The following is a 14275-nucleotide window of genomic DNA, read 5'->3' as shown; positions in this document are numbered from 1 at the left end:
AAAAAATCGAACTCGTGCAAAACGATTTCCTTATACTGTATGTTTCCCGACTGAGCTATTTTGCATTGTACTTACTGTACAGCTAAAATGAAATGAATACTTTTTTGTCAAGTAACGTAAACAAGCAATATGACTTGTTATTTTATCAGTCATCATGAAATGGACGCGTCCTCGCATTTGCGCGGGAATCACGTGATCATTGGGGATTAGTGGGTGTTAACAACTGCAGGACGTGTTACATTGTTTTTAGCTGTATAGCTATAGGGAAAACATGTCAGTGTGTTATAATTGTCTTGCTGTGGCCGATTTATTTGTCTCAGAAGATTTATTGCAAGATTTAACTAAGGTTCCAAAAATATATCCACCGCCTTGTTTGCTTTGTTTGTTCAGACAACCTAAAATCATATAGTTTATATGTCTTGGATTTCGTGGGCATGTGTCATGGGTAGCAGAAAAGCGACTGACAATTCTTTTTTAAGAAATGTTCTTGTCTCAACAAATTGTACCTGCTAGTTGTGTTCGAATAACAAGAGCATCAGTGCTTGACACATAATAAAAATAGACCTAAGCAATAAAATCTTAAATCATAGAACAGCTTCTCTCACAAAGTCTAAGCGTTCTCTTAACACATTAGATAGATTTTAGCAATTTTAAGTAGACAGTTATATGTTCGGTGGCTTTCAAATGTCTTTATTTGTAAAGGTTGTTTAAAGGAGTTTTCTCAATATAGATATAAATTAAATTACCTATTGGCCAATTCGTTTCATACCACACGGGATACGCCGGTCACGTGAGTGGCAAGGAAAAAGTTTTCTTTTGTGGACTGTTACAAATAACTTAGCAAAAATGTCTTGTGGTATGTTTCTAACTTTACTGGTATTAAATCCGAATTTCCAAATGTTTACCCGAAAGTTTATTGTGGAAATATATGATTTGCTGCTTTGCCTATCTCGTAAAACCGGCGCACATCGACGTACGCTGGACTGACCCGGGCAGTGCCGGGAAGCCAAACAAACGCCCAGCCGGTTGCCTGCGGCGAAAAGGCGTACGCCGCAAAAGTGAAAAAAATTGGCACTATGATTCGTGCAATTTCTGGCGAGCAGCTAAAAACCTGTACTAATCGTAAGCTTCCGTTTTCAGGCGTGTTCGGGCTTTATGGTCAAATCATTTTTGGTCAAAAGTTAGATTGCTTGAATAGCGTTTTCCAATTTTTGAAATTTTGTTAATCAGACTTACGTGACGCTTCTATAGAATTGCACTCTAGTGTATCAATTAAGGTAGACCCTGTATTAACACATCTGCGGATTCTCTAAATTCTATTTTGGTACGTGTAACCAATACAGATATTGGGTTCTCAACCAGGGGCAAGAGGACTCTGACTGTAGCTTAAATCTGCATTACAGGCTCAATTAACCCGAGTCTGCACCCGTGTTGGGCAAATTGTGGTTTCCCCTTTTTCTTTTTTTATAATGAAATGAATTATAAGTAATTATTCGCCTGTACTCCCAGCAGTGTTATTCAAACACGATCATTTTGCGGATATAAGAAGACTGTCATAATTTGCTGAATATCCCAGTCACGTGAACATCGAATTACTGCTGATAACTTCCGTGTGTACCACTGTCGTTTCACCATCTCGCCATACGACAGGTTAACCCAAAAACACGATGTAATGGCATGAAATCACGATGCGAAGGCGCGATAGTACAATAAAACGGCGGTACGCTACAGAAACTATTTTATGTTGAATAACTGTTGAACATTTAAAAATAATTAAAGGGTATACTTCAACGTACATGAGTCATCCGTAGGTTAACCTTTACCTAATAAAATGCATAAATATATAAGCATTTATATAAAGTTTTGATTCCATAAATCAGAGCATCATATATTTATTTTGATGTTCATAAAGAAAGAAAAAATAAGTTTGCTGTAATATGTTCAAAAGTGACATTTTGTCTTCAGATAAAATATGTCATTAACAGCTTATTTTGATTTTTTTTTGTGGAAATTTTTGTATAAACAACCGAAATTCATTTTCAGTATTTGCGCTTAACATATCCCTTTAAATTCACTGACCTGTGCAGAATAGTACATTAATTGACATTTTCAGACAATGCGATATTTCCACATCATGATATAAAAATAGCTTTGTAAAAGCTATGATATCATTAAAGAATAGCTCTTTCAGTTCATTCTGTTTCGTGCAACAAAACCATTCGAGTCTATGTTTCAGATGTCATAACCTATGACCTGAATTTATACAAATCTAGGATCGGTACGTGCTTGGACACAAGCACCATAACAATATTTGTGTTTTTAACATTCTTTGAGTTACCCGCATTATGCTGCTTGGGAGAAAAAGCACTTAATCCTTAGGAGGTTATATTTGTTGAAAGCTTAAGATGTGTGAAAACAGTTGTATGCCATAACCACTGTTGCCGATAAGCTTTCCGTAATCTATGAAGCTTAATCGACCTTTAAGACTAAAATAAATGTTCAAGTAGGAAGGGCGTCGACTTGAATTTACTAATCGCGCAACAAATAAATCGCAGTATGTGGGAGAAGTGTCTCAATAATAATCCAAATACAAAATGAATTACTTTTGTGAGTTCAATCAATATTATACACCTTTAATTCTTATTTTTGCGTAGATGATGTGATTAAGAAAATTTGAAAAAGTTGTTTTTTAATGTTCATAGATATAAAAAGAAATGCAGTAAAAGCAATTGTTTAATCTACTGAATAAAGGAAAATGTATAAAGACATAACTGCCAAAAACGTTCAGTCTAACAATTGTTTTTACCATACACAGTGGCAGTAGTAGTCAAATCGCGGCTTTGAAATACTTTGGTCATGATGGAGAAATTAGTCCTGTTCAACATCATCAGACAGAAAAGGTGCCAGACAAAAATGCTTCTTTTCTAAAACCTTAACAACATAGAAACGGTTCTCCGCGACCGTGCTTATATATGGACGGTACTGTAAATTGATAGATGTGACATAATATCAGTTTAATGCAACATTAAAAAAATAATCTTGTATGAAAAGCAAGTTGCAAAAATTGGGTTTGCAAACAGCAGTAAAACACAAAACTACATACATTGTAAAAACATGCCCAGAATGTTAATGTTCTACAAACGAATGTTTGATTTAAGAATTTGACAGGACGTCATACCAATGTTAGACTTGTATCATGAAAAAATACTTAAATGTTGCCAAAATACAGCGTTAGCACAAACATCATTATAAAGTTGACCACACTGAGCTCATGCTTGAAGAACGTACTGTTTGGGATAGTAAATTCAGCTTCACTGCAACAAGAATGATGTTGAATTTAAGTAAAGACAACTTGGAAAATTTCTGATTATTACGCGCATCGGAATACAAATCCCATGTAGTTGTTATTATCGATATTTGTTGCTTTTAAAAGTTACCTACATTTTAATCATATCTGTATGAGTTAAAATAGCCTGCAAAATTGTACAAATGAGTTGTTGAATGCATATCATTTATTTTCAAAACTTTTCTACCAGATTACGCATCATGTCATGGTTGTTTCTTTGATATTAATATCTTTCATAATACCATATATAATTGCAGTAGTCGTAATCAAACCTTAATAAATCTTTGCTCATAAAGACCCTGTGATGACCATTTTAAGAACATATAATTAATCCGCACCATGAGAAAACCAATATAGTGGCTTTGCGACCAGCATGGATTCAGACCAGCCTGCGCATCCGCGTAGTCTGGTCAAGAGACATGTTGTTCGCTAACGGTTTCTCTAATTGCAGTAGGCTTTAAAAGCGAACAGCATGGATCCTGACCAGACTGCGCGGTCGCAAATGCACTATGTTGGTTTTCTCATGGCGCGGCTCATATGTTTTTCTTCAAATATCGGTGATATGTTTCATATTGAACATACCAGCAAGGAACTTACACACATTTATATATTTATTATTTCTTAAACCGACAGGTACAATATAAACTGATACAGTTCATATTTTTATAAACAATAAGATTAGATCAAGACCCATCCATTTTGCAGTTCTCTATTTTTATAGGAAGTATACGGAACTTGTAGATATGTCCATAAAAGGATGAAAACTTTGTGAACAATAACGAATTTCTTGAATTGATATACAAGAAGAAAACAATACGCAAAAGACTCATTCAAATATACTTCTTGGTTGTAGCTTTCTTGTCTTCAAATAACACAGTAACAGAAACGCGTGCTTCATACATAACATATAAATACATAACAAATTAAGCTTTAAATATTAACAATTAGGCTATTATAACGGCAGTTTATCAATTTGAAGTAGACATTCAAATGCCTTTATCCTAAAAGCTTCCGACATATAGATATAAATTATATAGTTTGTGACAGTTGTATGCCTTCACAACTTGTCATCATTTAATACATTTGTTATATAGTCATCGATTTTAAGTCAATTGTCTATCAAAGTACGAAGTAAGAACAAGGCGTTTGTAATTTATCGAAAAGGAAATAGGGACTCGAATTTACTTATTTACTGATTTCGCAATACATACATTCTAACACACTAAAAGAGTCATTTATGATATTGAGTTAAATCCGCATAACAATAACACAAACCTTTATTTTTTGTCTGGAAAAGATTTGCTGAGAAATAATGCTTTTTTATATGAAAACGTTCATTTTCAGATATAAAAATATATAGAATTTTCGATTAAACCAATTGTTTTTTTTTAATAAAAGGTAAGAATAGATATATATTGTAATATATACTGGATAATTATTAAGATTATTATTATTATCATACCAGATTTATATAGCGCCCTTTTCATGATCAATTTCACGTTCAAAGGCGCTTTACATAGTTCAAATGCAGCCACACAGGGCGCATAATTCATCCTCTACTAGTGCAGACACAGAGCGATCTGACCAGAGGGACAGAGTGAGACAAAGTCCCCATGACAGAGAGATCAGAAATCAGATACAGGCTTGTCCGGCTAACTTAGCCTAGCTCGTTGCGAATAGACAGCCTGGTACTTTAACGTGCCCAGCGTATAGCACTGATACACGCAAGGATTGCCTGGGTTCCTGACCAGTACACCTTTAGTTGGGTGGGAAACACTGAAAAGCGTTTCTGAAAATTCCCGAGTAGCTGCCGGGGATCGAGCCCCCGACCTCAGGATTGGAAGGCCAGTGTGCAAACCACTGAGCTATCCGTCCACCCATGATGTGCAACTTTAAATCATTACAGCAAAACCGCAGAGTTTGGAAATACGAACATCGCTCTAACTTCACCCTACACACTTGGTTAGTTACATAAAAAGGACTTGTGGCATTTTATCAAAAGAATACAGAAATACCTGAAAAATAAGGCTTGGATTCCTTAACTCTTTCTATGAGCAAAATTTGAAATGAGGTAGATGTTGTTTCACGGGCATCCTTCTGTACCTTTTGACAACTGAACAAATATTAGTGTTGTTGCAGGCGTATTATTAAAATTTATGTAAAATATCAGATTTCTTATGGATTTAAAACGGAAGTTAGTTTGTATCTGAATTGATAGAAAACCAAGCTACTTGTATGAAAATAGTACGGTCCTGTCGGGCACAAAAATTAATTAGACGACAAAATATATGGCATCTTTATGGTGTTGACTGAAAAAGGAATAATTGTAAGTGTAAAGATTTAGCTGTTAGATTTACTTTAAACGGTGCGGAGTTAACACAAAGTCTCTTCGCCATGAATCCGATATTTATTAATAATCACCAAATAAACAAAATTAGTCAGAGTATAACATCAAGATATTTTAATAACTAAGGGCTACTTAAAAATATACTGATAGAATTTCTGTACATTGGAGATATATATTTCTTCATCACTATTCAGTTCATATAACAAAAAGTGGTTCGAACTTTTGAAATTTCATTGTTTCGAAATGGATATGAAACCAACCTATATGAGATTATACCCTTTAGTGTTCTCTGAAAATCGCCATAATACGCGTCGTATTGTCTCGTAACATCTAAAGTCGTACTAATTGTACGAAACAGCTTATTTCGACATGTGCTGTCAGAGGCCAGAATTTGAATTTGCGTCTTCAGAGAAAATTTCTTAAGCAAAATTAACAAATAGATCTCTGCGTGACTATATTTAAATTTCGATTGGATATATGTAACGTTTAAATTAGTTCTATTGGCTACAGTTGAAATAACAATAATATAGGCAAGTGTGCATGAAATGAACAGAATCAGACAACAAGGCCCATATCAACGTCATTTTGTTGCCAATAGAGATAAATAGTGTTGACTGACAAATCATTAACAAATGACAAATTTCTGTTTTAATAACACCAGTTTAAAGTAAGATATAAAACCCAATTTATTTTCAAATGGACATCCTTAACAATAGATACGATATACACTTACCTGTTATTCATTGCCAAAATACAGTTAGTTGGAAAATAATTAATACAAATAATAATTTGAAAGAGAAACAAAATGAACAAACATTTTTATACTTTCTCACCTGATCTGACCATCCTGCAGTCTGTAGCTGATCTGGAGAAACAGCCTTTGAAAAGTTCGTCAAAACGCCTAACAAGAATACCACGACTAGACATACATTTAAGCAAGATTTTGATTTTGGTAGCTCCATTGTTCTTATTTCTGATCTGTTCCTACTTCACAACAATCTTTTTCTTTTAGATTATATTAATAATTTACTTTAAAACCACGAGGCCAAAAGAGCGCTTTTTATCTCTTTTGAAAATTTATTTAGAAATCAGAATATCCAAATAAATCTGTTGTGCAGTAAAACTGATTTTTGACTGTTTTCAAATCTTTTTATAAACTGTTATCTAATTTCTAAAGGTAATATCAAAAGCATATTTATAAGAGTATTTGTCAACCACGTGAAGTTCCTTTCCAATATCTTTGTTACCCGCCTTCGTTAACACTGCGAAGATTAAATGATAGAAGTTTTCGAACTACTGTATTATATATATAATGCGCATGCGTTAAAAAAGTAGTCCCACGTGGCTGTCGCAGTGAAATCTGACACAGGATTTCATTTGTAGTACTAGAAGCGGTGAGACATTGGTTTTTATATAAGGTTTTGCGCGGTCGTAGGCGAGTAGGAAATCGGCTAAATTGGAAAATTACACAGAACCAATATTTCTATTACAATAATTGATTGGGGATTGATGTTTAAAAGAAAAGATTCTGGTATTGAAACAATTTTTATGTCTTTCAAGTCATATCTTCTTAAAATTCAAATTTGAAATACAGAGAAAAGGTAATAAAGAAATAACAGTCTTTGATTGAAAAATTATCTGGACTGTCATGATGTACTTGCAATAAAACGATTATTTTCATTTAGTTTGTTGTTGTTTTTTTTTGGTGGGGGGTGGGATGCGGGGCAAAATGGGGTCTTTTTCGCTTTTCTTCTTCTACTGTCATTCCTTTCTTCTCTTTCTGCTTCTTCTTCATTTTACAAAACAATCATAGGCCGCATTTCTTGCATCCTGCAAAATGCTTACGAGCAATACATTTGAGTGCAATGGTCTCTTGGCCATGGACATAATATTTCAAAGTCGTAACATATAAAGTAAGCAAAGGTTATATCGCGCTGTTATTCTATCATTGCGACAACTTTTAAGGGTAGATATCGGTCTGAGCAACATAATTTTATCAGTAAACTTCAATGAGGATTTTTATAACGTAGGTGTCTAATGGATGTAATTTAACCTTATATTTGCCTAACTGAAAACGAAAATAATGCGACATTTCTTATAACTAAATCTTATCTTTTATTGCATGAAATAAACAACATTTTGCTTTTTTTTGTTACAAAATGCTATTTAATTTATTATAAACCGTTAGGGTTCGACGTACACCACACCCACTTTATAATAATACATTTTGGTGAAGTCTTAAGAACGTTTCATCACTTATGAAGAAACATGATCCTCATTCTTGCAATAAAGATAACAAAATGAAGTTATTATTAACTAAACAATCAAATACATTTGCATCCTAATGTAAGTCGGCTGAAAATATGGCTTGCGTTTCATTTCTGGAAAATGTGCATACAGAACGACTTACTTTTAACGATGCAAACAAATACATGAATATAGTGCAAAAACTGGTAACAGCAAGAACCTTTGACGAAATCAAACCAGGACAACATCTAAGCAAATCTAAACGTAAGGATCTTTATTAATGGTTGCAATCATTTCATCGACTACCTAAAATTATCCCAAATCTATCAAACAAATGATTTAACGCCATTCAAATATTCATTACTTGCTTTAACTCATTTGTATATGATTCTGATATTTTTTGTTATTGTTTTTTTTCTCTCTCTCTCAAGTAACTTGCTCATATTTAATCTGTTTAATAGAATATAACATTTTTTTTTCTATGGGAAGGGCTGTATGCTGATGTTGAAATAACTCGTAGCCCAACCCTTTTGTTTTTTGTTGTGTGTTAAAAATGTATGTAATATTTTGTGTAACATTGAAACAGAGAGCAATAAAATATGATTCTGATCAAATTTCAGGTAGCAATACCTGTACCTTGTTATCAAATCCCCTTAGCTTAGTTATCAAATTGCCTTATTTAAGTAAGCGAAATTATCAACGGAATACGTTATTTTGTCACACAGACTATCAAAATTAAATTGATTGCCATTTTCAAAATTACTGCCTTATATTCGATCAAGCATGGAAGAGGCATAGTACTTTGAATGGTCATAGCTGTAAAAGAAACAGCTCCCTCAACAATCCCTTTTACAACATATGTCAACTTACATTCCTGGCATATGCTGTACATTTGTGCAATGGTGTATCTGCTTGCAGTAGTACTTTATCAGAACCAGGTCAAGGTAGTTACTAGAGTTCAAGTTTTAAACACAGTTTCATACTAAGGTAAATTATACATAACAGGTTAAAAACATCAATGAACTACTTTTTTCTGCCTATTTACCTTTTTGAAGGAGAAATATTTACGTTTTTCTATGAATTCAAAATTTATAGCAACGATACTTATCACCACCAAAATATGAACAACAATGTTTTTCATTGATGAAATATAATAAACCTATGCAGACCAGTAATTACACCCCACAGTATTGATGTTATTGGAAAACGGTATAGCCACAAAAGTCAGCAAATTTAATCAAATAAAATACATATAAACTGATCATTGCAGTAAAATATTGAATCTGACCTATCATGCGGGTATTTCAGGATAAATTTGTAATTAACAGTTTACACTCTCCATCAAATAACAAAACCCGTGTGCTATTCCTGCATTACTGTTGCCGAACGCTCTATATAATCTTAGTAAAATAGGATTTAATTTTGTTTCTTTTCAACTTTGCAGACTTATTGTGTGTTCTCCAATGCCAACGAACACAACTTGTACATTAGCCGAGAAGATTTGATATGTAACTAAAAATGTGACCTTTAGATATTAGGCTCCTTTCATTTAACAACAGCTTTGAATGAGCGAACCTTTATTAAATGGACACAACGGTGTAGATTTTACTTTGTCTCAAAATATACTCAAAAAGTTTACTTTTCATTTTAAACTTTAACAAAATGATTTTCAGAAATTCACAATTAACGTTAAAGATACTCGCAAATATATAATTAAGTTTGAAAGAAAGACGCTTACCCAACCTTAAATATATGTCATGACGCAATGTATCATAAAGTGAAAATAAAATGCTTAGTAATGAAAAACGTCCATCCCTACATTTGATAGATATAACCCTGTCAAGAAAGGGACATTCAACTGAACCTATTTCCACAAACCTGTAATGGCAGGTTACTTTACATCCATCACGCGGTACAAGAGAAGAAGTTGTTTTTTTTTCTAAAAGCTCTTACTGCTCCTAAGTGTAGTCAAACAGAGCCACATGAAATAAATCTTAGGAAAGGTCATTTCAAGGATGCTACAGGCCACGTTTTACGATGTTTTATCAAGCGGTCAAGGGAAGACGTCGTTTAAACTGTTGTATTTTAGTGACCGGAAACCAGAAAGTTTTTGAACAACGTTAAAGGATGCCACAGGAATTGATTTATCAAGATCCATCGAGCTGTTGAAGGTTTATATACATAATATATGCAGCTCTTTTTGCGATATAAAGGGGTTAAAGGGTTACGTGGAAAGATATGAATAATTGGAAGATAAGTCCATCCAAGAATCAAGTTTGCTGAAGATCCATTAGAGAGGGTTTTAGAAAAAGTCGTTTTTATTTTTTTCTGTTTCAGTTTTGAAGACTCCTAGAAATGCTACAAGTCAAGTGTGGTGACGATATATTATGTGGGTCATGAGACTCTTTGATTTTGGGGGGATTTTTTTTTTTTTTTTTTTTTTTTTTTTTTTTTTTTGTATTTTAGGTCTGGCAGCCCCTGATCAAGTAAATCCATGTGAAAAACAAATAAACAGAGGGCTACATAAGGGTGATAAAACCAAGTTTGATGAAGATCAATCAAGTGTTAAATGGGAAAACATCGTTTAAAGTGTGTTTGTTTTTATTTGTATCTTTGGGGGTCCCTTAAGAGATCTAACGGGACATATGAACAAATTTAAGACAGGACAAAAACGAACTGTGGCGAGGATCAATCAAATGGACTATGAGCAGATGTCGTTTGAATGTTCGAATTTTATTTTTAATTTTAGCTCTGGTTGCCCCTAAAAGGGACTTGGCAAAACTAGTTTAACAAAATTGAATGAGTTTTTTTTTTCTCAGGAATATTACAGCTCAAGTGTAAAGAAGGTTCATCAAGTTGGTAATGAGAATTAATTGTTTGATAAATACGTTTATCCCTTTTAGTTCTTATAGCCCCCTAAAGGGACCATCTGACCGGCAGTTTAAGTAAAAATGTTGACGCAGGACAATAGACGAAGGACTCCAGACCATCACAAAATGAAATAGATGGTCCTGAAGAATGTTTCAATATACTAAAAAGGGCTGTTTGAAAATAATTGCAATAAATTTTGCGTTATTATTACTGTAACAGTAGTAAATATTTTATAAAAAGGATAAAATGTCAATTAAATGAAAAATTGTTTATATATTTAGACAATGAACTCGGTGACGATACTCTGTCTATCATAATATGATTTAATGTTATATTTCAGAATGATTCCATTACGTTATCGCTTGTAGGCAATTCACGCAGTTATAAAACAATTCATTTTAACAATATAAATATGTTTATCTAGACATACGTTTCAATTCATGTTAAGATATAATGTCCGTAAAAAAAGACTGAAGATATTACAACATAATTAATCATCAGAAAACGGTTAGACAACCTTCTGCAAATATATAAAGCATCACAATAGGCGGAGGTTTTGCAAACATATGCTTACGCAGGAATGCAATGTATCATAAACGTTTGCTGTTTCCAAAAGGATAACATCTCACAACCCTTTATACAGTATATGTCAACTTACATTCCTGGCATATGCTATACATTATGTTATGGTGTGTCTACTTGCTGTAGTACTTATCAGAACCAGGTCAAGGTAGTTACTAGAGTTCAAGTTTTAAACACAAGCTCAATCATATTAAGGTACATTATACGTCACAGGTTGAAAACATCTTTTCTTTTACATGAGTTACTTTTATCTGCTTATTTACGTTTTCGAAGGAGAAATATTGACGTCTAACAAAGAACTTAAAATTTAAAACAATGGTATTTATCACCACCAAAATATGAACAACAATGTTTTTCATTATTGAGATTTATTTAGAATACGCAGACCAGTAATTTCACCCCATAGTATTGGTGTAATTTGAAAACGGTATAGCCACAAAAGTGAGATTAAATTGTTTGAATACGAAAAATACGTTTTTCCTTTTTAGTTCTCGTAGCACCTTAAAAGGGACCATCTGACCAGCAGTTTAAGAGGCAAAGTTTAGGTAAAAGACTCCAGACCATCACCCAATGAAATACATGGCCCTGAACAAAGTTCCTATATATTAAAAAAGGCGGTTTGAAAATAATTGCAATAAATTTTACGTTATTGTAGTAAATATTGTATAAAAGGGATAAAAAATGAATTAAATGAAAAATTGTTTATATATTTAGACAATGAACTCGCTGACAGTACGTAATCTATCATGATATAATTTACTGTTATATTTCAGCAATGATTCCATTACGTTATCGCTTGTAGGCGATTCACGCAGTTACAAAACAATTTATTTTACCAATATAAATATGTGTATCTAGACATCATACCTTAAAGAGAATTCCTATAGTTTTTTTCCTTTCATAGAATTTTTTTAAATTCACATATATGATAGGAAAATTTGTGCTGAAAACAATGAACAAATAAAAACAATAGGTCACCAGGCTTGTTTTTGTGAAAAATTGTTTTGAACACACCCACTGTTGCTGAAACTGCCAGCGATGTTTCAATATTTTCATAATTATCCGCTTTTTTATAAATACCAACCAAAATATACATCCAGGCAGCACAATACGGTTTTTTCTTTTTACAGATTTTATTATATACTTATTTGATATCATAGTCATATTTGTAATACTCTATCCTTACAATAATGGGTATAAATGAAAAAAAAAATTGTTTCATATTTACTTTTGTGAAAGTTTTTCAATGAAAAATACCCATACTACAGTAGTGAATAATATTTTTTTTAATTTTGAAAAAAACTCTTTCATAGAATTTTTTCTTTTTCTTCCTGTGTATAGATAATTGTATTGTGAGCATAAAAATGGCTAAAAATGTATGGGTCATCAGGCTAAATTTTATGTTAAGACAGCTAGAATACAACGCTTGTTCGGACGGAAATGGCGCGAACCTGGCCTAATTGATTACATGTATGTTTGCTAAAAGTTAAAAAAAAGTTTTAAAAATTCTTAATTCTTTCTATAACTGAATACTAAATAATCTGAAAGGTGATATTGTCTAATCAGTACTAAGTCAATTATCTTACATTATATGAACAACACTGACTTTGTACTTAAATGCGATGTGAAAACACAACCACAAAAATAGCAAGATACCTGTCAGGCATGATACTTGTCAATACAACATAAACCAGATTCAACATTTGATTACTGACATAACTTATCAAAAATGTTATTTCATTCAAAATTCCTCATATTTAAGATTGTCTGTAACATGTTTCAACAAATGTTGACTTCAGTTCAGTTTTCCATAGAAAGTATCGGCTGCGCAGAAAAATGCGCATAAAAAACTATAGGAATTCCCTTTAAGAGTGGTTATGCGTGGTTTAACATGGATACTGATAACGAGATAAAATATGTCAAAGCTTTTTACTTCATCACGCAGTTATTATTAATATCTTCTTTGATCATCCGCTGTGGAATGATTCAAGCGTCTGAAGTAATTCCGCAGCTTAAAAAGTACAGCATAGTGCAAGGAAGTCGTAAAGAAACTTGTACTAAATGATAATGCACACTTCGAGACTGCGGTTATAAATATGCCACAAAATCATTTCCTTGCTTCCTTTTGTCAAACAAATGTATGACTGCAATTTAGAATTTTTCATGCATGTCTTCGTTTTATTACTTGTATGATTGACATGTAAGTATCTTTCATTCTAATGTAAAAGTAGAACCTATATTTAATGACATAACAATCGGTTCAATACATTTGCAATCATCTTTTGTTGATTAAACTGTTCACTTTATTATAGAGTGCATGTAGACTGGGATATGCAACATACGGACCAAGATTTGACATCTCGTCTACATATACGACTTAGCTGCTACAAAGGTCATGACGTTAACATTACATCCGTAACGTTACGTAATTGTGATGCAATTGCGAAAGATTAATTAATATGTTGACTTTTAGTAGGACGGGGGAAACTGACAACATCCTTAATTGAAAGCGTCTATACCATTCGCCCGATATAAACACTTTGTTTTCAGTTATTATTAACAAACATCTCCTTTTGCAATATGTATATGCCAGACTGTTAAATATATTCAAGTATCGTACCTTTTTGTATCACACAACGTAAATGTCCAAAGGTTAGAATGAGAAACATAATTGATTGCTGATAAAAATTATTTCATTTCAAATCAAAGGTTATACTCTTGCACATAAATAAATTAATATACAGACATAAATGTGGAAACTTCAAATAATTTTATACAACTGCACAAATGTGATACTGTTCCATAATTGCTGGTAACAATATATAATTTTTGAGAATAGGTTTATTTACAATGCAATTACTGGTTGTCGTCCAGGCTTACAC

At 32.8% G+C, this 14275-nt stretch overlaps 1 protein-coding gene across 1 annotated transcript in view; it reads right to left on the bottom strand.

Moving 5' to 3' along the window:
- LOC123528163 (uncharacterized) overlaps positions 1–7057 on the bottom strand; it is a 56839-nt gene extending 49782 nt beyond the window's left edge. The window contains exon 1 of the mRNA XM_045307901.2: positions 6527–7057. Coding sequence (XP_045163836.1) covers positions 6527–6655 — 129 coding nt within the window. The 5' untranslated portion in view covers positions 6656–7057. The remainder of the gene's footprint in view (positions 1–6526) is intronic.
- Positions 7058–14275: the final 7218 nt, after the last annotated feature.

The sequence above is a fragment of the Mercenaria mercenaria genome, chromosome 14 (assembly GCF_021730395.1).
Source record: "Mercenaria mercenaria strain notata chromosome 14, MADL_Memer_1, whole genome shotgun sequence".
NCBI classification, from domain to species: Eukaryota; Metazoa; Mollusca; class Bivalvia; order Venerida; family Veneridae; genus Mercenaria; species Mercenaria mercenaria.
Note: the sequence above shows the minus strand (reverse complement) of the source record. Positions and strands in the feature narration are given on the sequence as shown.